At 42.1% G+C, this 22,293-nt stretch overlaps 1 protein-coding gene across 1 annotated transcript in view; it reads right to left on the bottom strand.

Annotated features, from left to right (window-relative positions):
- The window catches only part of ANK2 (ankyrin 2, neuronal), a 180,017-nt gene that overhangs the window by 149,572 nt on the left and 8,152 nt on the right, over positions 1–22,293 (bottom strand). Inside the window, exons 2-4 of the mRNA XM_015411007.1 lie at positions 20,034–20,135; positions 1,698–1,796; positions 475–573 (exon numbers count right to left, since the gene is read on the bottom strand). Coding sequence (XP_015266493.1) covers positions 475–573; positions 1,698–1,796; positions 20,034–20,135 — 300 coding nt within the window. The remainder of the gene's footprint in view (positions 1–474; positions 574–1,697; positions 1,797–20,033; positions 20,136–22,293) is intronic.

Here is a 22,293-nt window from a genome sequence, read left to right as displayed (position 1 = left end):
AAATTCCTCAATGGATTGTGCCTCAAGGCCATAAGCCACTGAATGTATCTTCAAAATCTGCTTCCAGAGAACAAAAGAAAAGCTGAGTTCCTTAATGAATTGTTAAGTACTGTATGCCAGGATAACGGTCTGAATTTCATTCCCTAGAGATTAATTACAATGAACAAAATTTTAAAATGTGTTTTATATAGAGAACATGGCTGCTTTGGAGAGTAGACTCTATGTCAGTATACACTGCTGAGGTCCCTCCCCTCCCCAAACTCCTCCTTGGGCTTCGCCCCCAAATCTACAGGAATTTCCCAACTTGGAGTTGGGAATATTAGCACTATAGCTCCTGTTTTCTAGTTTCTAGTTTCATTTTGCCCCATGCAGAGATTTTATCCTGTGCATGACAGATTATTCTTGGCTTGTTTTTCAAAAATAAGTTATGGTCCATGATACACAACATCATAAGAGGACAACATGTCAACGTACCTGAGACTGTGCATTAATATTGGCTTTTTCCTTAACCAGAACTTTGACAACTTCAGACTGTCCAGCCAAGGATGCAATGTGTAGTGCAGTATTGCCTTTCTGTGTAGTAAAAAAAGACAAATATCCTCATTTATTTTTAATTTTATAACCCCCTTCAAAGCAGCTTACAACAAACAGCATCCCAAAACTTCACTGAATAAAATTCCTAACATTAAACAACGTATTTAAATGCTTCCCTGACTACCCTGATCTTGTCAGATCTCAGAAGCTAAGCAAGGTCAGCCTGGCTATTGTTTAGATGAGAGACCACTAAGAAAATCCAGGGTCCCTACACAGAGGCAGACAATGGAAAACCACCTCTGATGTTTCTTGCCTTGAAACCCCCACCAGGGGTCACCATAAATCAGCTGCTACTTGATGGCACTTACCACCAGCACAATTTAAAAGTTATACATAGACTTGGACAGAAATTATCTGTCATTAAAACAAAAAACAAATCTGTAATGAGAGGCTGAGGTAAGCCTCTTTCAGAAGCTCCATGATTGGGAAGCCGTTTGTTTAAATGTTGCTCCGCACTGTAAGCTTTTGTTGGGCTATAATACCAGGATTTCCTTGACATACACTATAGGTCATTTATAATTGAGATAAATCTAGAATCTTCACAGAAACAGGTAAAGACAAGTAAGGGAATGAATTCAAATCTGATCTGGATTCCTACATGTCATCAACCACTGAACAACATGAAGTGCAGCTGGTTGCAGCTATAATATGGCTCCCAATCCATTTTTCTTCACTATTTTCTCTCTCTCTCAAATTTCTCCTCCTCCTCATTGAGTAAAAAACTATTTCTTTTTGTTTGTTTTCAACCTGTTTACCAACAATTTCAATGGGTGCCCCCAAGTTCTAGTACTATGGGAGAGGAAGCAAAAGCTCCATCTACCTACTTTCTCCGCCCCACACATAGTCCAGTATGAAAATCAGTGGTTGCGGAAGATACAAAGATACTAAACTGCAAAACTTCGCCATTCTTCCACCGTCTCTTCCTTCTAGAACACAATCCCATCACAATCCCATAGAACAGTATCCTTTCATCACTCTGCATCCTCCAAGAAGAGAAAATATTCTTCAAAGTAAGGAACACATCAGTTGGTTACCCACGGTTTTTCTTGTCCTGAGTCAAGGAAGGAAAATAATTCCTTCTATAAAAATGTTAAATATATTACCTTTGTAGCAGAGTCCACTGCAGAGCCTCTTTCCAGCAATTCCTGAACCAAGCCCACATGGCCTTCTTTGGCAGCCAGGTGTAGAGCATTGAGTCCATTCTGTAAGCAAAAAACCCACATGTCAATAACCCCCCCATACCTTCCCGTATTCTGACAATCCTTATTTCACTAAAGCCAGCTTTTAAAAACACCATGTCCTAAATTTAAAAGTACTTTCTGGATTAAAGTGATTAAGTCACCATGACTTAATCTGGTATCAAGAAACAGCTATTAAAAATCACTGTTTGATTTGACACCAGCTCACCTAAACATTCAAACACATTTCTGACTCCATCGTAGGCATCTTCAGTCCAGATGCCGGGGAGGGTAACACTAAGAAAATAAAGGTCTGAGAGCTCATAGAGCTGGGCAAGTCATCCAATTTGTTTTCATATTATGTTTGGCGTGTGTTTAGGTGATGTGAAGTGGAAAGGGGGAATATTTGTCTGTGGGCCCATGATGGCTCTTGGTAGACCTGTCTTCACTTACATCTCTAGTAAATTAATCAACCAGCTAAACAGGCCTTTAGGATTACAGCATTTGGTCCATTTCCCAAACTGGTATAGTACCCCAGACTAGTTTTTCAAGTTTACTCTGCACTTTTTCTTATAGTACCTCTTTAACAGAGTTAACCTGGGCCTTCCTGTTAATACTTCTTATGACAGAAAACCTTCATATTAATTAAAAGTATTGGTTTGCTTATTTAGATTTCCCCTACTTCATTTTTAAAAAGCATTCTCAAAACTGAACATGTAAACAATGGCCATGATCCAAAGCAATAATTCTCAGTAGAATTTTTGGCACTATTTTCTTGGAACACGTCACACAGATACATATTCATGCAATACCAGAAACTACTTTAAAACTCCTTCCTGTTAGAAACTGGTTTGCATAGTATCATGAACAGTGGTTGTTCAAGAACACAAGAGCTCGTGCACATACACACTGGACATGCAGAACTAATGATGCAGTTCTTTGGTTCCTGGTCTACAACCCAACTTACGTCTATTATCCTAGAATGAACACATGAAATGGTGACAAAAATGGTTAAGAAAAACAAGATGTAGATTTCGAAGTATTCATTAAAGAGATGCTAACAGACATCAGTCACAAGGGTCACATTACTGCGCCCTTCCCATTCTACACTAAGTCACACACCAGTATCCAAAGCTTTTGAGGGATATACACTGATATACAGGAAGCTGCTTGGGAACTATGGTACCAGGTAGTTTCCTACATATCTACAATTTTTGTATTATAATTCTAAACCTTTCAGCAAGGGCTAGGCAAGGCTTCAGGCAGTTGTACCCAGCAGCATTAAAATGACCCAAAGGTTGCCTGCCTTGCACTTCTGAATGCGAGATCCCAGCCTGAATGGGGGTTCTGGCACTTCTGCTTCTTCACAAGTTGAAGATGCTTGTCCTCCCTCTCTGCTGATCTGGCTGGATCATTTCATACTGTGGCTACCTGCAGTTGCAGCACATGTTCATTAGTTTTGAGGGGACAAATCATTGCCATGGTGCTGGAAAGTCTGCATTTGGAGGAACAACAAAGTCTTTTCCCACAAAAGTTTGTTTTTAAAAATATATATATATGCATATACAAGCAGGGCTATTTTGGGGCAGGATCGCACAGGAACGGAGTTCCGGCTGGCTTCCAAGTTGGCCACACCCAGCAGGAACTCATTAGCATAATAGGCCACACCCAACAGCAGAAACTCATTAGGACTGGCTACATTAGGGGTGTGTGGCCTAACATGCAAAGGAGTTCCTGCTACAAAAAAGCCCTGGGTTTTGACAACAAACAAGGTAAACAGAATAAGAAGCAAAAGGTGGGTGTGGCTGGATGACCACACTTCTGGTAATATGGGGGTGTGGCCTAATATGCCAATGAGTTGTGCTGTCAGGGGTGTGGCCTAATATGCTAATGAGTTTCTGCTGTTGGGTGTGGCCTATTATGCTAAAGAGTTCCTGCTGGGCTTTTTCTACAAAAAAAGCCCTGTATGCAAGGTAAGAATTTAGCCATCTACTTTTTGTAGATTTCTTTGAACAACCATATATGGGGGTTTCTTTCCGTTTTAGTGCAGGAAAATAGTACATATTTTTGAAGTGCAAATCAATTCTAAAAGCAGGCCTTGGTGCTGTGCCATACAGAGTACATCAATAGTTCTGAATACCGCCAGGGTAGTACAGTATCCAGTATCTTACTGGGAAGCCAACTGCCTTCTGCAAATTTGTTCATCCTCATTAAGAGCATATTGCTGCAATTCCCTACTGGAATTAATACAGCTTAGTAACAAGAGTAGGGGCCGATTTAGAAAAGAAAAAAGTAGAACATGCCAAGTGAACACATAGCATAATTCTGCTGACTTCAGAACATGCTTACAATTAAGCTGAGCAAAGACCTGTGGCCCAAGTCAACACATTCCTAGAAACAAATTACTTTGACTCACTACACTTTACATTATTTTACATGCTGGAATCCTATTCATGTAATTATAAGCATGGGTGCAGTTGCTGAAGTATCAGAAACTAAACTGGTGTAGGAAATAGCCTTTATTACACTTCAGTATATTCTAGATTCCATGTTTTACCCCACACAGTATGATCTTATGCAGGTCTATTTGGGAAATAAATCCCACTTGGGCTTAAAATATATCCTATCAGAGGTTGTTAGTTACAGGAAAAGCAAGCCATTACAACTCAGATATCATAAGCTATATGACGTCAGCTGTGTGTACAACTTTGCAAAGAGGTGGTGTGTCGTGCACTGTCATTTTCAAAATGCTGCTCACTAGCCTAAAAATATCAACAATTTATGATTTCTACAACTTAATGTGGCACTCCAGTTCATATTAAATGAAGTAATGGTATGTAATAAAATGTGGCTAAACTAAGATACAAGTTAAAGAACCAACGCTGTGAATAAGTATTTGACAGAAGCAGGGGAAGAAAGAATGGGGTTTGTATTGAAACAACTGGTGCTGACACAACTGACTGCACTATCTCTAGAATTTACCTTATTCTACTAGCAGCAGTTACCTAACTCCGGACCAGCAGACAATTGGCATGCAAATTATCCATGCTGGCTCAGACCATTACACTTCTAATATATGCTTTTTCTATGAACATATCTGGAAATCTTAGACACCACAACTGGATACAACAACCCCCAGTTTTAACGTAATACAGAGGAAAAGTCCAGCTTCAGAAGAATATATATTGGATCTTAACATCTTCTCTGTTAAAAAGAATCTTTTAATCATGTACATTGTACTCTGTTCAGAGTTCACCTAAAACTCTATAACTATCTTGTGAGTTTATTAGATCACTAAACAGCACAGTCAATTTAGGTGCAAATAAGGTGTAGACATAAATTCCAAAATCAATTGCATATGAACAGCCACTTGGGATGAAAATGGATTTAAGTAACACTGCAATAGTTAATGAGCTTCACTACCTAAGAAACTTTTAGAGGTCTTAAGGGGAGAAGAGAAAGTTGTGTTCATTCTTACATTGTAAAAATGACAGATGTGTTAAAACAGACTTTTGTTCTAAAAGAACACAATAATTTCATGAATAAAGATTGTATCGGGAATTATAACATTAGTAATTATAAAAAAGTACATATTTTTGAAGTGCAAATCAATTCTAAAAGCAGGCCTTGGTGCTGTGCCATACAGAGTACATCAATAGTTCTGAATACCGCCAGGGTAGTACAGTATCCAGTATCTTACTGGGAAGCCAACTGCCTTCTGCAAATTTGTTCATCCTCATTAAGAGCATATTGCTGCAATTCCCTACTGGAATTAATACAGCTTAGTAACAAGAGTAGGGGCCGATTTAGAAAAGAAAAAAGTAGAACATGCCAAGTGAACACATAGCATAATTCTGCTGACTTCAGAACATGCTTACAATTAAGCTGAGCAAAGACCTGTGGCCCAAGTCAACACATTCCTAGAAACAAATTACTTTGACTCACTACACTTTACATTATTTTACATGCTGGAATCCTATTCATTTAATTATAAGCATGGGTGCAGTTGCTGAAGTATCAGAAACTAAACTGGTGTAGGAAATAGCCTTTATTACACTTCAGTATATTCTAGATTCCATGTTTTACCCCACACAGTATGATCTTATGCAGGTCTATTTGGGAAATAAATCCCACTTGGGCTTAAAATATATCCTATCAGAGGTTGTTTGTTACAGGAAAAGCAAGCCATTACAACTCAGACATCATAAGCTATATGACGTCAGCTGTGTGTACAACTTTGCAAAGAGGTGGTGTGTCGTGCACTGTCATTTTCAAAATGCTGCTCACTAGCCTAAAAATATCAACAATTTATGATTTCTACAACTTAATGTGGCACTCCAGTTCATATTAAATGAAGTAATGGTATGTAATAAAATGTGGCTAAACTAAGATACAAGTTAAAGAACCAACGCTGTGAATAAGTATTTGACAGAAGCAGGGGAAGAAAGAATGGGGTTTGTATTGAAACAACTGGTGCTGACACAACTGACTGCACTATCTCTAGAATTTACCTTATTCTACTAGCAGCAGTTACCTAACTCCGGACCAGCAGACAATTGGCATGCAAATTATCCATGCTGGCTCAGACCATTACACTTCTAATATATGCTTTTTCTATGAACATATCTGGAAATCTTAGACACCACAACTGGATACAACAACCCCCGCCTCTACCAGAGGGTCTACCAGAGGGTCTGGCAACTCAATATTCAGCTAATCAGAGCACTAGCAATTGTGAACAAACCACTAATTCTTACACCTTAATCAAACTACTTTTTCCTTGAATCATTTATTCAAAAGTATTTAAGATTAAGAGGACAAGAAAACACTGAGTGAAAAGATTAACAAATCTGCACATTTCTTTTGGTACAACAAGAAAAGGTGAATAGTAGAGCAAATATAGTTCAAACAAGAAAGCTGATAAAAATCAGTAAGAAAGATAGTTACAAAAAATCAGCTAAAAATTGTCACACAGCTGTACTTTCATAAAAATGCCAATGTTCGAGCAACACTACTCAAGGAAATGCCAGCATAAGAGTACTAAATGCTAATGCACATCAAACTAGCAGGCCAAAGCTTTCCTCCCTCAAGGATAGTGGCATCCTTCAAGGGTTGCCAAGATTTCAATTAAAGAATGAGAAAGAAGGCAAAATGAATAGGTACATGGTGGATTTATTTATAAATTCGTTATCAGATTTCTGATGCATATTTACACAATCCAGTAGTGCTTTTTCTGTCCATGGATCCTCTTGTTTCACTCACTGGTTTTACCTTTTATTTTTTCTGATGTGAAGTATGGTTCTCTGTTTGCAGTTTTTATTTATTATTTCATTCATTTATACTCTGCCTTTCTTCCCAATGGGACCTAAAACCACTTCCCTCACCCAGAATACTAGAACTCAAGGGCATCCAATGAAGCTGATGGGCAGTAGATTCAGGATGGACAAGGGGAAATACTTATTTAATTAAAATGTGGAATTCACTGCCAGAGGATGTAGTGATAGCCACAGGAATAAACAGATTTAAAAGGGGATTGGAGAGATTCATGGAGGATATGTCTATTAATGGCTAGTAGCCATGGTAACTAAGGGACACCTCTGTATTCAGAGGCACTAAATCCCTGAATCCCAGAGCCAGGAGGCACCATCAGGGGAAGGTCTTGGTCTCTATGTCCGGTTGTTGGCCATTCAGAGGAACTGATTGGTTACTGTATAAGACAGGATGCTGGACTAGATGGACCACTTGTCTGATCCAGCAGGACTCTCCCCATATATGCCCTAGAGAGCCTTGCACTCCGCTGAACACCCACTGCTAGTCTCTGGCCCAAAGGATGTCTGCTTAGCCTCAACCAGGGCCAGATCCTTCTCTGTCATGGCCCCCACCGGGTAGACCGTGCTCCCAATTGAGATTTATTTATTTATTAGATCGATTTATACCCCGCCCTCCCTGCCAAGGCAGCCTCAATTCCACAGGGCCTGTAAAGCGGAGCTGTTCTGCCAGGCCTTTGGTTGAGGCAGCAGATTTTTTTTACCATCTCGGCCTCCCCTGTCCATAGTGGGCCTACAGATGCCTACTATCCTGCTAACATCTAACAGGAAGCATATTAGGCTGCTCTGGACTGATATTATTTTTCCGCCATCTTGTTTTATTTAATTGGTTCTATTGTGAGCCGCCCTGAGCCCATCATGGGATAGGGTGGGATATAAATGCAATAAACAAACAAATAAATAAATAATGTTATTACATGATTTTCTTCTCCTCCATTTTATCTTCAAAACAACCCTGTAAAATAGGTTAGGCTGAGAGAGTGTTACTGACCCAAGGTCACCCAGCGACTAGCCCAAGGTCACCCATGTTTCCATGGCACGAGTGGGGATTGAAATCTGAGTCTTCCAGAAACTACACGCTTAATCACTATACTACACTGGCTATCACTGGCTTTTTTTCAACTGGCCACTGATGCTGTACCCTTAAAAGCTTTACACGCATACACACACACATTATTACCAGGTGACAAGCACTAGGCAGTATAAAGTGACAGCTGCTGATTTCAGATAATCAACCTATATTAAAAAGTACATATGCTGACTGGCAAGTGTTGTTTTTTCCATTAATAATCCTAATGAATGCAAGTTTCTACATATCACCAATGCAGTGACCAGCCTTGCCCCCCAGTTCCATGTTTGCATGGCCAGGGGAGGATCTAGCCGTAGTGACATTCTGGTGTTTTATCCATGAATCCAGGCTCAGGACCCTAGCTTGTATTTGTGCATGGCTAACTCCAGAATACAATTCTTCACTGAATGGACAAGGTAAAATACTATAAACTTGTCTCACTTTCAGAGACTGGATCTCAAAGAGAGTGCCCAGGTAGAAAAAAATTGTGTGTGCTCAAGATGATGTTTATTAAAGACTAGGAAAAAGGTCCGTTGTGGAAATAAATACAATGGTCTCTAGAAAGAGGCTCTGGGCGGGTGCCCCAGCCTTGGACACTCAGTGTCGATTTGCTATGGCGACCTCAGCAGGGTATAATGACACTGAGTTCACCATTTTCTCCAGAGGAACTGATCTCTGCTACCTAAAGAACAGTTGCAATTTTGAGTGATCTCCAGCCCTCACCTGGAGATTGGTAACGATGGTTCCCCAGAAGGGAATAGTTGGTTTGGAGGGTGAAGTTTATGGTTTTGTACCTGTCCGAGGTCCCATGCCTCCTGAAACCTCACCCTCTCCAGGCTCCATCCCTCACATCTCCAGGAATTTCCCACCTGGAGTTGGCAACCCTATCTCCTTCCCAGTCAATCATCAACCTACCTTTATTTTCCCCTCACTCTTCAGCTTTCCACCCCCCACACACCTGCAGCCTCTCCCGTGCACTGAAGCCCTGACTGCTACGTCACATTGGCTGTCATACGGGGCCCACCTCAGCAGCATATAAGGATACAGAGCCCACCATTTTCTCCAGGGGAACTGATCTCTGCCATCTGGAAAGCAGCTGTAATTCTGAGTGATCTCTAGCCCTCACCTGGAGATTGGACACATTTTACCTCAGAAGAGCAAACTGGTTAGAATGTTAGAGGCAAAAGCCAATCAAGTCGCATATGCAAACGACCTCTGTGTTCCGAGGCAAAGGCCAATGAGGCTGCATATGCAAATAACCTCTGTGTTCTGACTGGCTGTGGGGGGGAGAGGAACAGCAAAATGTTTAGAATGTTGGAGGCAGGACTCAGGCAAAGCAGCCAGTGGATAGGGAGACCCTCTGAATGACAGATCAGAGAGCGAACTGATTTTGGAGCGTGTGGAATGTTCTAGAGAAGTGCCACCACCATTCGGCTTTTATTTATAAGAGAGATTATTACAGATTTTATATCTGCCACCATTCAATTTTTTCTCCTAAATTCTAAACATTCTATGAATAATAAAACAGATGTCTACATTTCCATTGCAGGCCAAACCCTCATGGTTAGTCAGTTACAAAAGAAACCATATTTGTCTTTAACTACCAAACAGCTGACTGCAATTCACAATACTACCCAGTGTTTAAGAACTGACAGCAAACTACATAGAGTGCTAGTCATCTGCTCAATGCTAGCTGCCTGTTAATGGCCAATGAGGCTGCATATGCAAATAACCTCTGTGTTCTGACTGGCTATGGGGGGGAGAGGAACAGCAAAATGTTTAGAATGTTGGAGGCAGGATTCAGGCAAAGCAGCCAGTGGATTGGGAGACCCTCTGAATGACAGATCAGAGAGCGAACTGATTTTGGAGCGTGTGGAATGTTCTAGAGAAGTGCCACCACCATTCAGCTTTTATTTATAAGGGATATTACTTAGGTATTAAAGACAAAGTGATGGTTACAAAACCCAGCAAAAGCAACAAAAGTGCTTACAATGTTCCACCAGCTCACTGGAGATTCCTGAGAGGCATATTTTATACAACAAAATCCACTATTCACTTGTCGCTCTCCCATAGCAAATCTTCCATGTGAACGGGGCCCAGGCACAGCTAGCTGGGAAAGGGCCTTGGCAAGCTACAGCCTTGCCACAGAGCGGAAGATGGCAAATAAAGAGCAAATATGCAGATTCACGGTTGCCTCCTCACTATACAATGGACTTCCATATGCATATCCAATACAAAATTCTCCCAATATACCACAGCAAAGAGGTGTAGAAGGCACAGAAGAAGAAGAAAAATAGTCACCCCTGTAAATGAACACTGCACAGACTGAGAGACTGTAGAAAGTCGGAGGTCAGGATACTGACTAGGAAGTACAGCATCAGCCATCCTTAGAGAACTACAGAATTAGAATAGACCATGCTCTTCTGTAGATATGACTCTTCTCAACCAGGCTAAAGTAATGAATTGTGGGTGTCATTTTGTTGAAAGGGAAGCTGACAAATAATAATAGAAAAAAGACCAGTGATCCATCTAGCCCAATAGCCCATTTCCAACAGAGGTTAGACAGATGCTACAGGGAAATTCACAAGCAAGGCCCCCAAGCAACTGACTGGTCTCTGCCATCTGACACTTCAGAGACATAGTGCTTCTGACCTTAGAGGCCCCATTCATTTCCCATCACTAATAGCCAGCAATAAAACTATGGTCCATCAAACTATTGTCCAACACCTTTTAAATCCATCTAAGCCAATGCTCATCACCACAGCACACAGCAGTGAGTTCCACAAGTCAATTGCTCACATCGTGACATAGAACCTTTTTGTCTGTCTTCCAGTAACTAGTAATACAAGTTTTAGCAGGGTTGCCAAGAGGCCTGGAAAAATTGTACTGTCCCTTTAAGAGTAGTTTAAGGGGAAGCTGAAGCTTTTCATGACATGGAGATAAATTATGTAAATAACATCCCATTGGGTCTCTATTAAAGGGACAGGACATTTCCTCCCCTTCAGGCAACCCTAAATATTATGGGAAAGGGAAAGAAGTTTCTCCCTTTTTCCCCACACCATGCATAATTTTGTATGCCTCTATCAGGTTACCCCACGGTCCCCATTTTTCTAAATTAAAGCGTCTAGATCTTTGAGCCTTCCCTCCTAAAGGCAGGGCCAAAAATGAAAATCAAAGACTGAATCAATCAAATATAAGGACTGAATTGACTGAATAAGAAACAACCTGGCTGCAAAGGCTTTTATTTTAAAGGCATAATTAATTTCAGAACCTCCTTTCCAAGGAAGTGTAGTTAGGATCACAGCAGAAGGCTCACCTTGATAAAAACAGTAAATCGGGAAGATTTACCTATAAACTACAGACTGTGCAACTCAGTATTAAGTGAACTGAGACAATGCTGCACAGATAATAGTAAAGGATCTATTCAGTTTTAATGATCAGTGGAAACACCAAAAGGTCAGCTGGGCACAATTCAGCCTCTTTAGAAGAGAGGCTGGCTGGAAACCAAATGCTGTTTTATCTGATTAAATAGATCAAGGCAGTCGAAAACCACAGAGGGAAAGTCTCATGTTGATTTTCCTTGTTATCCACAGGTCAGTTCTTGAGGTCTGGGTACAATAAAAAGAACCCCTTTCAGTAGCAGAACACAAGACCCAATGGTTTTTTTTAGCTTTTTAATAAAAAGCCTACTCTAGATTCTAGAGAAATAGTACTGTGAACCCACAGAAAGGGAAGGAGAAAAGGATGGAAGGACAAGAAAATAACTAAACTGGATTAATTGCAGACTTCTTTGCATATTCCTTTATTACTGAGAGAGCACTCCCTTCACTAACATCAGCCTTTTATTTGTGCAATCCTGTATGGTTGAAAGTCTAATTTCAAAATCAGGCAAACGAATCACAAGTTCGAAGCAGCGCCTTCCTTGCCTGTATATTAGCATATACTATCGTGGTCAGTTCTTGAGGGAAGCAGATCTGAAAGGAGTTCACTATTCATTAACAAGAATATAGTGCCATGCAAGTGACACAGGAAAGAAACATCAGTATTGTGATTCAGCTTCAGTATGTTGCTGAAAGAGTCAGGGATTCTGTTGCACAAGTAAGAAAACACAATATAAAATAAGGATGTTGATTCAGATCACATAAAACTTTACAGTATTATCCCAAATTTTGCAAAAAATGTATGTCTAACAAGGGAGCTGGGACAATCTGAAATTTGCAGTGCCATCCTAAGCAGAGTTACCCTCTTTTAAGTCCATTGAAGTCTGCTTAAGATGGCTCTGTTATTATTCTATGTGCCTGATAAAGCAAATTAAGTATACATTAATTGTTTAATGAAAACAAACATTAATACATTTCAGCTATACTTTAGAGCTATAAATTAATCTATATGGATAGAGAGAAGCTGAAGCCCTTACCATGATTTTGTTTTTGAAAAATCAAAATGGAGCATGAAATTGGGGGAAACCCCACCCCAACCAGGGGTCTGACAGTCGTATACCTGAACATACATCACTATTTGTCCTTATAATTCTTGCCCACCAATCTTTCTTCAGTAAAAGAAAAACACTCTGCAGGCACTCAAAGGCACTTGCAATTCTCTGAACAGTCTGTTAAATCCCGGCAAACTCTGGGGTTTTTTTTGTTTGGTTTGGTGTGGGGTTGTAGGAAGAAGCAGAGGACTGTGGAGTGAAACAACTGCAGAGAGAAGACTGATGCTATATTTCCATCCAGGATTTAAAAGAGGATGGGGGAGGGTAATGGAGTAGGATTTCTGAAGGTGAATTTTATTTCTGTAGTCTGTACTGAGTCTTTGGGGAGAAGGGGAAGAGGTGGTACCAAAAAGACATCCAAGTGTGCTGATTTTCTAAACCCTATGGCCCCTGCCACACAGGGGGGGGGGAGCACAGCCAAAGTGCGGCTTTTTAGAGCCGCACCAAAAGAGACACGCGGTGGCGGGATCAGATAGATCCCCTGAGCCGCCGCGCAGTTCCTCCCCGGCACGATCAGATGCCGGGGGGGGGGGGAGCCACTGAAGGGAGAGTGAAGCAGCTGGCTGCGCATGTGTGTGTGTGTGTTAAGTGCCATCAAGCCACTTCTGACTCACAGTGTCTCTATGAATCAATGACCTCCAAAACGTCCTATCATTAACAGCCTTGCTCAGGTGTTACAAGCTGAGGGCTGTGGCTTTGTTTACTGAGTCAATCTATCTCAGGTTGGGTCGTCTTCTTTTCCTGCTGCCTCCAACTTTCCCTAGCGTTATTGTCTTCCCCACTGACTCTTGTCTTCTCATAAAGTGGCCCAAGTATGACAGCCTGAGTTTAGTAATTTTAGCTTCTAGGGAGAGTTCTCGCTTCAGCAGACAAAGAAAAGTATTGACGTATACTTTTCAAATTCACCCAATTTTGCTAATTCATCAGCATTGGAAAACAGACCACACATACCCTCTTATTCATTTGACTGGATCTTGTTTTCACCAGTGTTCTGCAATGTGTCACACATCTTGTCCTGAAAAACTGGGCCTCTGACCTCTCTTTGTAATAACTCCCACTCCCAACTGTCTTTGTAAATGTGCATATAAACTGTCTTAATCAACTGAATGTAATGCATGTGTCTGATAGGGTTGCATGGCCTGGCAACTGGCAGGAGATGGGGGAAGCAGATACTTGCTGGGGGGGAATCTTCATTGCCATGCAATGACATAACTTCTGGCAAGACCTGGAAGCGCCAGCATCACACCTGGGCGACGCTTTAGCACTCACCCTGAAACTAGAGTTAAAGTGTCACATTGGTGCGATGCCAGCACTTCTGGGTCATGCTGGAAGTGACATCATCGCTCAGAGACAAAGATCACTGCCCCCCATTTTGCCAGCGTGCCTCATCTGCTGACCAGGTGAACATTGGCAGGCATCGGCAACAATTACCAGGAGTTCATCCACCATCAGTCTGCAGTTTCCCATGCCATACGAATCAATCTATAGTTCATATGAACTACAGTTTGCCTCCAAACTGAAACCATGGTTTGGAGGCAAACTAAGAAGCAAACTAGATGTTCAGTATTTTTAAGAGCTGGGCCCAGGTTTTCCATGTTGAAACAGCACTGGGGACAGGAGAAATGGGGAATTAACTCCCTCCAGCACTCCTTTAGAAAGTGATGGTGGGAGGCTGGAGTTCCTCCTCTCACCATGGTGTTCCAAACACAAATAGGCTCCGCTTTATTTTTTAATAGCCATTCCCCCAAGCTGTTCTGTGGCTGCAGGGAACCCTTGCCCAACTCTTTAATAAGTGAATGTTTACCTTGGCCCAAAGGCTTGCATTAATTTGGAAGTTAGCACAAACCATAATTTCTTCAAACAGGGAAGGGAAGCAGGAAATTGGAGCATGAAAAGGAAGGCAGAGGGAGCATGCAAGTCTGTTGCAGTATCCTGATCCTACAAACTGAGAAAGTTTGGAACTGTGAGTCGGCTGAAGGAGCAGGGGGTACTTAATATTCATTTAAGAGTAAGATCCTTGCACTCTGTTGGACCTACTTCCAAGCAACCATGGCTACCAGTGCTCTGCATTTATAGAACATGGTTTTTTAGTCACAAATGTGTAATTATATTTACAAGTTTATATAGATTTATAACGAAGGAAGTCAGGGGATCCTTCATATCCACTAGCTGTTGCTAATATAAAATGAACTAACTGGCACTGGGTTAGTTCTGCCAATGACTATAAGCTATTTAACTCTATCTGCTCAAACACAGATTAAGCTTTCCTCTAAAAATAACCCACAGAGTGTTTACTTACTGCCTGATGTTGCACATAAATAGCAAGGGAAACCTCAGACTTCCGTAGTTGGGATCACTGAACACCAGGTGTGTTGTTAGGGAAGACGTATTTGATATGCAGAAGGCCAAGGGTTGCTGGCCACACTGCCTCCCATTCTGCCCGAGAGCAAAACAGCATCTTTCCCATTTACAATTAAAAATCAATAAAATATTTGCTACCTATCTACATGGCTGCCCTGAAATTTAAATTGGAGCAGAGTCATCTGACATTCCATCAGGAGAATTAAATTCTGCAACAGTCTCACTTGAATACTGAGCCGGCTTTGGCAGGGAGGGCAGGGTATAAATAAAATAAATAAATAAATATTTCTGTGGGTAAAAACGTTGAGAATGGGGAAAATTATTACATGGTAAAACTGGTCATATCCATGTTGCCTTTACTGGGACATGACAATCACCTTGTAACTTTGGGCTTTTCCACTTCCTCTGCAGTATCACAGGTTTTCATGGTTTGAAATCTTATGGACTACAAAGATGCTAAACTACTTTTAAAAACCCTTCTAATTCAACCCCCCCCCTTCCAATACAAGCCACTGGTTGGTATTCAATGAGACAGGATTGTGGAGTGACACTTTCATGCTCCAGACCACTGAGGCCCCCCCCCACAACCTTCTGTCACTGGACTCTCAGAAACAGTATAGGGGCAAAGTAGGGGTTTGAACTCTGGCAAAAGTTATTTTATCTGTTAAAGCCTTCCAGGCCCGTAGCCAGGATTTTTTAAATTCGGGGGGCCTTTAAATAAGTCAAGGGTAACCTGCACACACACCCCAAGGGAGCACCTGGGCTGGATGGGAAGTCGGGGGGGGCCCTTTGTGGGAAGTCAGGGGGCCAGGCCCTGAGATGCCCGTACAGGCCTGAAGCTTCCCCTCTGCTCTAATCAAGCTGATTGTACTTTTGCATCCTTCAGAAGCATTCTTCATAACACCCCTCCCACCTTCTGACTAGGATAAAAGGACTCAGGTCTACATTTCCACTCTACAGTATCTGACAAAGGGAGTTTTAACTCTCAAAAGTGTATACCCTGAAACACCTTTGGTCTCAAACCTAACTGTTCTACTGCAGAACAATGTGGCTACCCTCTGAAACTAACTTTTTCTGTGGCTCACAGGACTTCTAAATTCCCATTTTACAAACTAAAAATAGTCTGAAAGACAATGACTTTCATGAGGCCATCTATTATCATTGGTCACTCGTTTGAACCTTGGTCCAAGTCCAGAGCAGTCTAGTGGCTGATGCTATTTTTAACTAGCAAAATTAATATTTACAACACTCATGCACCTACGTTCTTTCATCAGGGGCCTACAGGGGGGGAAATGCAGCTAAAGAGAATTCACTTTAACCTCTGCAGAAAGACAATCCAAAGCGGCAATAAAAATAAAGATGCTTCCCACAAAGATTAGCTGCGTTTAGGGCAATGGCATTTCCTGCACCAAATACTGTTTAGTTTTTGGATACTCATCTGTTTCTGCCAACATATATAATATAGCTATCCAACTCAAAGATAAGTTTACACTCAAAACTGTACATGGTTTAGATTATGCAGCACAACTTTTCTCAAGCATGGAATGTCACCTCTTCCCATGACTCCAAACACCATTGGCAGAAAAGAATGAGGAAAGCGGTTCTTAACAAGCCTTTTTTATTAATCCTACAGTCACAATGGCTTTGATCTTTGTAGTAACTGTCAAGCACTGTCCTCTTTGTCACTCAATAGCTGTTTTGTACATTTCTGATGATGCATAAAATTGCACAATGCAACACAGTGATATTTCCTTCTACCATTATTGGGAGAAGAGCTTAAACTTACTTGCATTGGCTCCTTTTCCCCCAGGACTATAATCAAAAAATAATTATCCAGAACTCTATTATTTAAGTCCTCAAAATGGTATTTTAAATATCATAATTAAAAGTGTCAGATCAAAAACTGTTTTGACTCATGGAGAAAATCACGAAGGCACGAACAGTTTTAAACAAACAGATCACATATTTATAAATGACAATATGTCATATTTTATTTTGTTGCGGTGTTCACAACACTGTATACACATTATTTTGTAATCCTTACAACAACCCTTTAAGGTAGACCAACATTATTGAAAATCATAAAAATGGTTTCCCTAAAGTCACCCAGGGAATCTGTAGCAAAAATGAAATTTAGCCTCCAGACTAAATTTCTCTCAGCTACTATACTCTACCACTTCCCTATGAGCTACAAAGACAGGTTGCTTACCTGTAACTGGTGATCTTCGAGTGGTCATCTGTGCATTCACACCCTTGGGATATACTGCGCCTGCGCTGACCTTCTCGGTACCGGTAGCTAGCAAAAGGGATTTTCGCGCCTCTCCCAGGTCACGCGCCGGCTCCACTGCGCATGACCAAGGAGGGGCACGCAGATCCCGCCAGTTCCTTCTGACCGCCGCCCAACAGCCTTCAAAGAAACAAGATGAAGGGCCGAGAGCAGAGGGGAAGGAGGGCGGGTGGTGTGAATGCACAGATGACCACTCGAAGATCACCAGTTACAGGTAAGCAACCTGTCTATCTTCTTCGTGGTCTCTGTGCATCACACCCTTGGGAGAATAGCAAGCAATAACTCTTACCTGGAGGAGGGGCCGAGGCCCTACATCTGCGCCGTCTGCAATATAGACCGACCCAACGCCACACGACGAGAAGACCGGACATCAAGGGCATAATGCTTCACGAAGGTGAGCGGAGTAGCCCAAGTCGCAGCGTTGCAGATGTCCTCCAACGGCATACCTCGCAGGAAAGCTGTGGAAGTTGCTACCGCCCTCGTAGAATGGGCGCGAAGCTGACCTGGAAGAGGTTTCTTAGCCAAAGCGTAGCATAGCTTGATCACCTCCACAATCCATCTCGACAGCCTCTGGGAAGAGATCTTCTTCCCTTGGGAGGGCATACTGTGAGCAACAAACAAAGCTGGAGACTGGCGAAAAGACTTAGTCCTGCCCAAATAGAACAACAACGCTCTCTTAACATCCAGAGAATGCAATTTCCGTTCCTCTTCATTAGCAGGAGACGGGAAAAATGATGGCAGAACTACATCTGAACGTAAATGAAATTCCGAAACAACTTTCGGTAAAAAGGAGATGTCCAAAGACAATGAAACCCCATGTGGGGAAAAACTTAAGTATGGTGGATCACACCTCAGAGCAGACAATTCGCTGACCCGACGAGCAGAGGTAATGGCCACCAAAAACGCAGTCTTGAGTGACAGCAATTTTAGAGAGCAAGTGGCCAATGGCTCGAAAGGTTTTCCCATCAAAAAACGCAAAACTAAAGCCAAATCCCAGGCCGGGGTTGGAGGACGACGGGGAGGGTACAGGCGAATAAGGCCTTTACAAAACTGTTTTGTCTGAGGATGCGAGAAAACTGAAAACCCATCAACAGATGGATGAAAAGCTGACACCGCAGCTAAATACACTTTAACCGACGAAAAACTGAGACCCAAGTCCATTCTGGACAAAATAAATGCAAAAATAGACCTCAAATCCACTGGCGGAGGAGGTAGATTTGAGGAATTCAAATACTGCAGGAATAGATTCCACTTCCTTGTGTAGGAAGTCCGAGTAGACAGTTTACGACAGTTCAACAAGACATCATTGATACGAGCGTCCATCACTGAAAGCGTATTTCCCACAGAGTCAGCTTGAGACTCAGAGGATCGTAGTGAAGGACCTGGCCCTCCTGAGCCTGGAGGAGATCCAACTCCTGCGGCAGGTGTACAAAGGATCCCTTGGCTAACCTCAACAGTGTCGGGAACCAAACTTGCCGAGGCCACCAGGGGGCTACTAGAAGACAATGGGGCTTGTCGAACTGGCGGGATCTGCGTGCCCCTCCTTGGTCATGCGCAGTGGAGCCGGCGCGTGACCTGGGAGAGGCGCGAAAATCCCTTTTGCTAGCTACCGGTACCGAGAAGGTCAGCGCAGGCGCAGTATATCCCAAGGGTGTGATGCACAGAGACCACGAAGAAGATCATTACCTTCTGCAGTCTGGAAATAAACGAAATAATTATGTACCATACAACACTGTAACTAGGGGCAAAAGTATGCTGGTACAGAATAATTCGGGTACAAAAGAGGCCAAAGTGCAACTTCCCATCTTCAATTTCAAGCTTTCTGACAGATGGTCCCATTAAGAGATCTAAGATATGATCATTACCTTCTGCAGTCTGGAAATAAACGAAATAATTATGTACCATACAACACTGTAACTAGGGGCAAAAGTATGCTGGTACAGGATAATTCAGGTACAAAAGAGGCCAAAGTGCAACTTCCCATCTTCAATTTCAAGCTTTCTGACAGATGGTCCCATTAAGAGATCTAAGATATTTTCACTCCTGACTATAAGCATATTCATGTCAGTACATATTATTAACAAAGTGCCATTACGTTTGGGATAGTGGGCTTGTTTAACAAATATGATTTTGCCCTGTAATGCAGAGAACACAGCATTCTTCAGTATAAATTCAGTATTAAATAGTTAACTGTCTCATTTTAAAACTGGATGTCTGCATGTGGAACCTGGGTGTTCCAAACTTTTGGAAAGGGCAATAAAGGGTTGGAGCACACTCCACATCCATCAGTCCCCCCCCCCCAGCAAAAGCTTCAGACAGGGCTTATGCATATGTGATTTGCTCAAGCTACTGTCCTTTGCCTTCATCTGCTGGACAGGAAAATGACCACAAGGAGATGAAAAGAAGCTTAACCCTCCACTTTTCATGGAAGTAATTAACACATGTTGAGACTTGGGCTATGTGAGAGCTTGTACTTTGTCTGAGCACAGTTCTTTTCCTCCCCCCAACTCCAAAACAATGGTCACTCCAGGGACAAAGGGGGACCAAACCTCCCCTCCCCATGGAAACAGTCTTGGGTAGTGGTGGGAGAGAACCCAGCTCCATCCTTGAGCAGCTGATAAATTGCAGGGAAGAAGGAATGGGACAATGACATCATAACAACCCAGATCACATTCCTTCCTTCCTCCCTAACTCCATCACCATGAGCTTGCACATGATCACTCACCTGATTACATGTATTGATGTCTATTCCTCCCTTTAGGTATTCCACCACTTTGTCCAGATTGCCAGCTCGGGCAGCTCTGAGGAAGCTTGCATTGCTGTCAGACTGTGAAAAGAAAGTGAAAGGAAATCATTTAATGTCTGCCTTTAAGGTAGATATGACCAAAAGAAAAGCCTACGTACTTCTGTTATAGAGACTTAAAACAACTGACACGGTTTGTCAGGCACCTCTCACCTAAAGGCAGTGCAGAAATGCAAGAATTCCTCTGCCATGTGTTCATATAACTTCTTGTGAAGGCGATCATCAAACACTCCCCCCAAGGTATGAGAAAAATTCTGCCACACATCAACACCTATCTGTCATCCAAGTAAGCAAGGAAATGTTAATGTTAAAAGAAGAAGACTCATGCACACCGTAATAAAAGTGGTCACATGCACACTATCATAAATTACAGTTTGGGACACTTTTTAAATTAATCACCTAAAGCACAAAGGAAGCAAAACTGTTGTCTTAAATATCAGAGATATATGGATAAAGATCTGGGCTGGTTATTACAGATGGATCCATTGAATTCCTAGCTCCCCCACCGCACTTTTACTTTTAACAGTGCAGTCATATGCACAGTGACATTCCAGTCTAAATTCATTCATTCATTTCAATGGGCTGGAGTAACTTTACACTGTATTGCACTGTAAAGCTGCTTGGACTGCTGTCCTCAGGCATTTTCAATACCTTACCCTAGAGTGGCCCATACTAGCCTGATCTTATCAGATCCTAGAACCTTTGCAGGGTTGGCTCTGGTTACTATTTGGATGGGAGACCACCAGGGAACACTAGGGTTGCTACACAGGGGCAGTCAGCGGCAAACCACCTCTGAATGTCTCTTGCCTTGAAAACCCTATAAGGCCACCATCAGTTGACTCAGGCCTGTAGCCAGGATTTTGTAATTCAGGGGGCCTTTAAATAAGTCGGGAGGCACTAATATCACAAAATTAATTTTTTTTAAAAAACTCACTTTTGTGGCATTCACACTCTGCTTGCCTACATGGGGAAGCAAGCCATGCTTGGGGAAGGGGCAGCAGTGGGGAGTCCTCCAGGCAGCTCACAGAGTTGGAAGTCCTCTGGGAGGCCCAGAGAGCCAAGGTTGGGGGGCTGGGGGCTGGATGGAAGTCAGGGGGCCTTGACAGGAAGTCAGGGGGCCAGGCCCCGAAATGCCCTACTGTGGCTACAGGCCTGAGTTGACTGCAACTTCACACACACACAGCCAAAAAAGGACCAAGACTGAGTCAACCGCACACAGTCCCACTTTGAGACTTTAGCTAGGCTTTCTTCCACATCCTGCTCCTGCCAGCCCTCTCTTGCTCAGCTCTCTGTCTCCTCTACATCCTTCAGTTCCAAGTGCCACAGAAAGCTTCCTGCCTATTTTCTCTCTTTTCTTTCAGCCATTTTAATCACCCCTGTGCCTTTAGTATTCTTCTTTCCTCGGCCTCCTTGTACTCTGTTCACATGACCCTCAGTTCCCTTACTTCTGTACCCTTTCTGCCTACAACCCCTCCCACAGTGTGTGAGAGATTATTTACAATCTGACCTTTTACTTCTTCAACAGAGCTGCACATTGTGGGGTGGTCCCTTCTTACTCAGCCATCACAATGTCCATCTGTTCTGTTTAGCCAATGGCTTACAACATTTCAAAGTGATTATTATTGGGGGGAAACCTCCAAAATAACTGTTTGATGGATAATGTGAACATCCAAAAGATGTGATTGGTCATATATATGGCATCTTAGAATGATAATCCTTCTATTTTTTCTCTCTCCAGAAAATTGATTTGGTATTTCAGCAGCCTAAGGGAATTTTCATTACTGTGGCCCAATCTCTGCATCTTTATAATACAGCAATACACATTGATATGCAAGTAGATTTTGATTGGTCATATATATGGCATCTTAGAATGATAATCCTTCTATTTTTTCTCTCTCCAGAAAATTGATTTGGTATTTCAATAGCCTAAGGGAATCTTCATTACTGTGACCCAATCTCTGCATCTTTATAATACAGCAATACACATTGATATGCAAGTAGATTTACAAGCCCCCACCTTATGTATCTTGCCAATTAATAGAGCTTACTGCAGAGAGGGAAACAGGAATGGCACTGCTAAGGGAGTTAAATAGTGTGATTATATAAGAATGGTGGAAGGTACATCAGACAAAGTAACTGAGACCCAGTGAAATATAGTGGTGACCAGGATGCAGGTCCCCCA

Source organism: Gekko japonicus, unplaced genomic scaffold, assembly GCF_001447785.1.
Source record: "Gekko japonicus isolate JY-2015 unplaced genomic scaffold, Gekko_japonicus_V1.1 scaffold362, whole genome shotgun sequence".
Taxonomy (NCBI): Eukaryota; Metazoa; Chordata; class Lepidosauria; order Squamata; family Gekkonidae; genus Gekko; species Gekko japonicus.
Note: the sequence above shows the minus strand (reverse complement) of the source record. Positions and strands in the feature narration are given on the sequence as shown.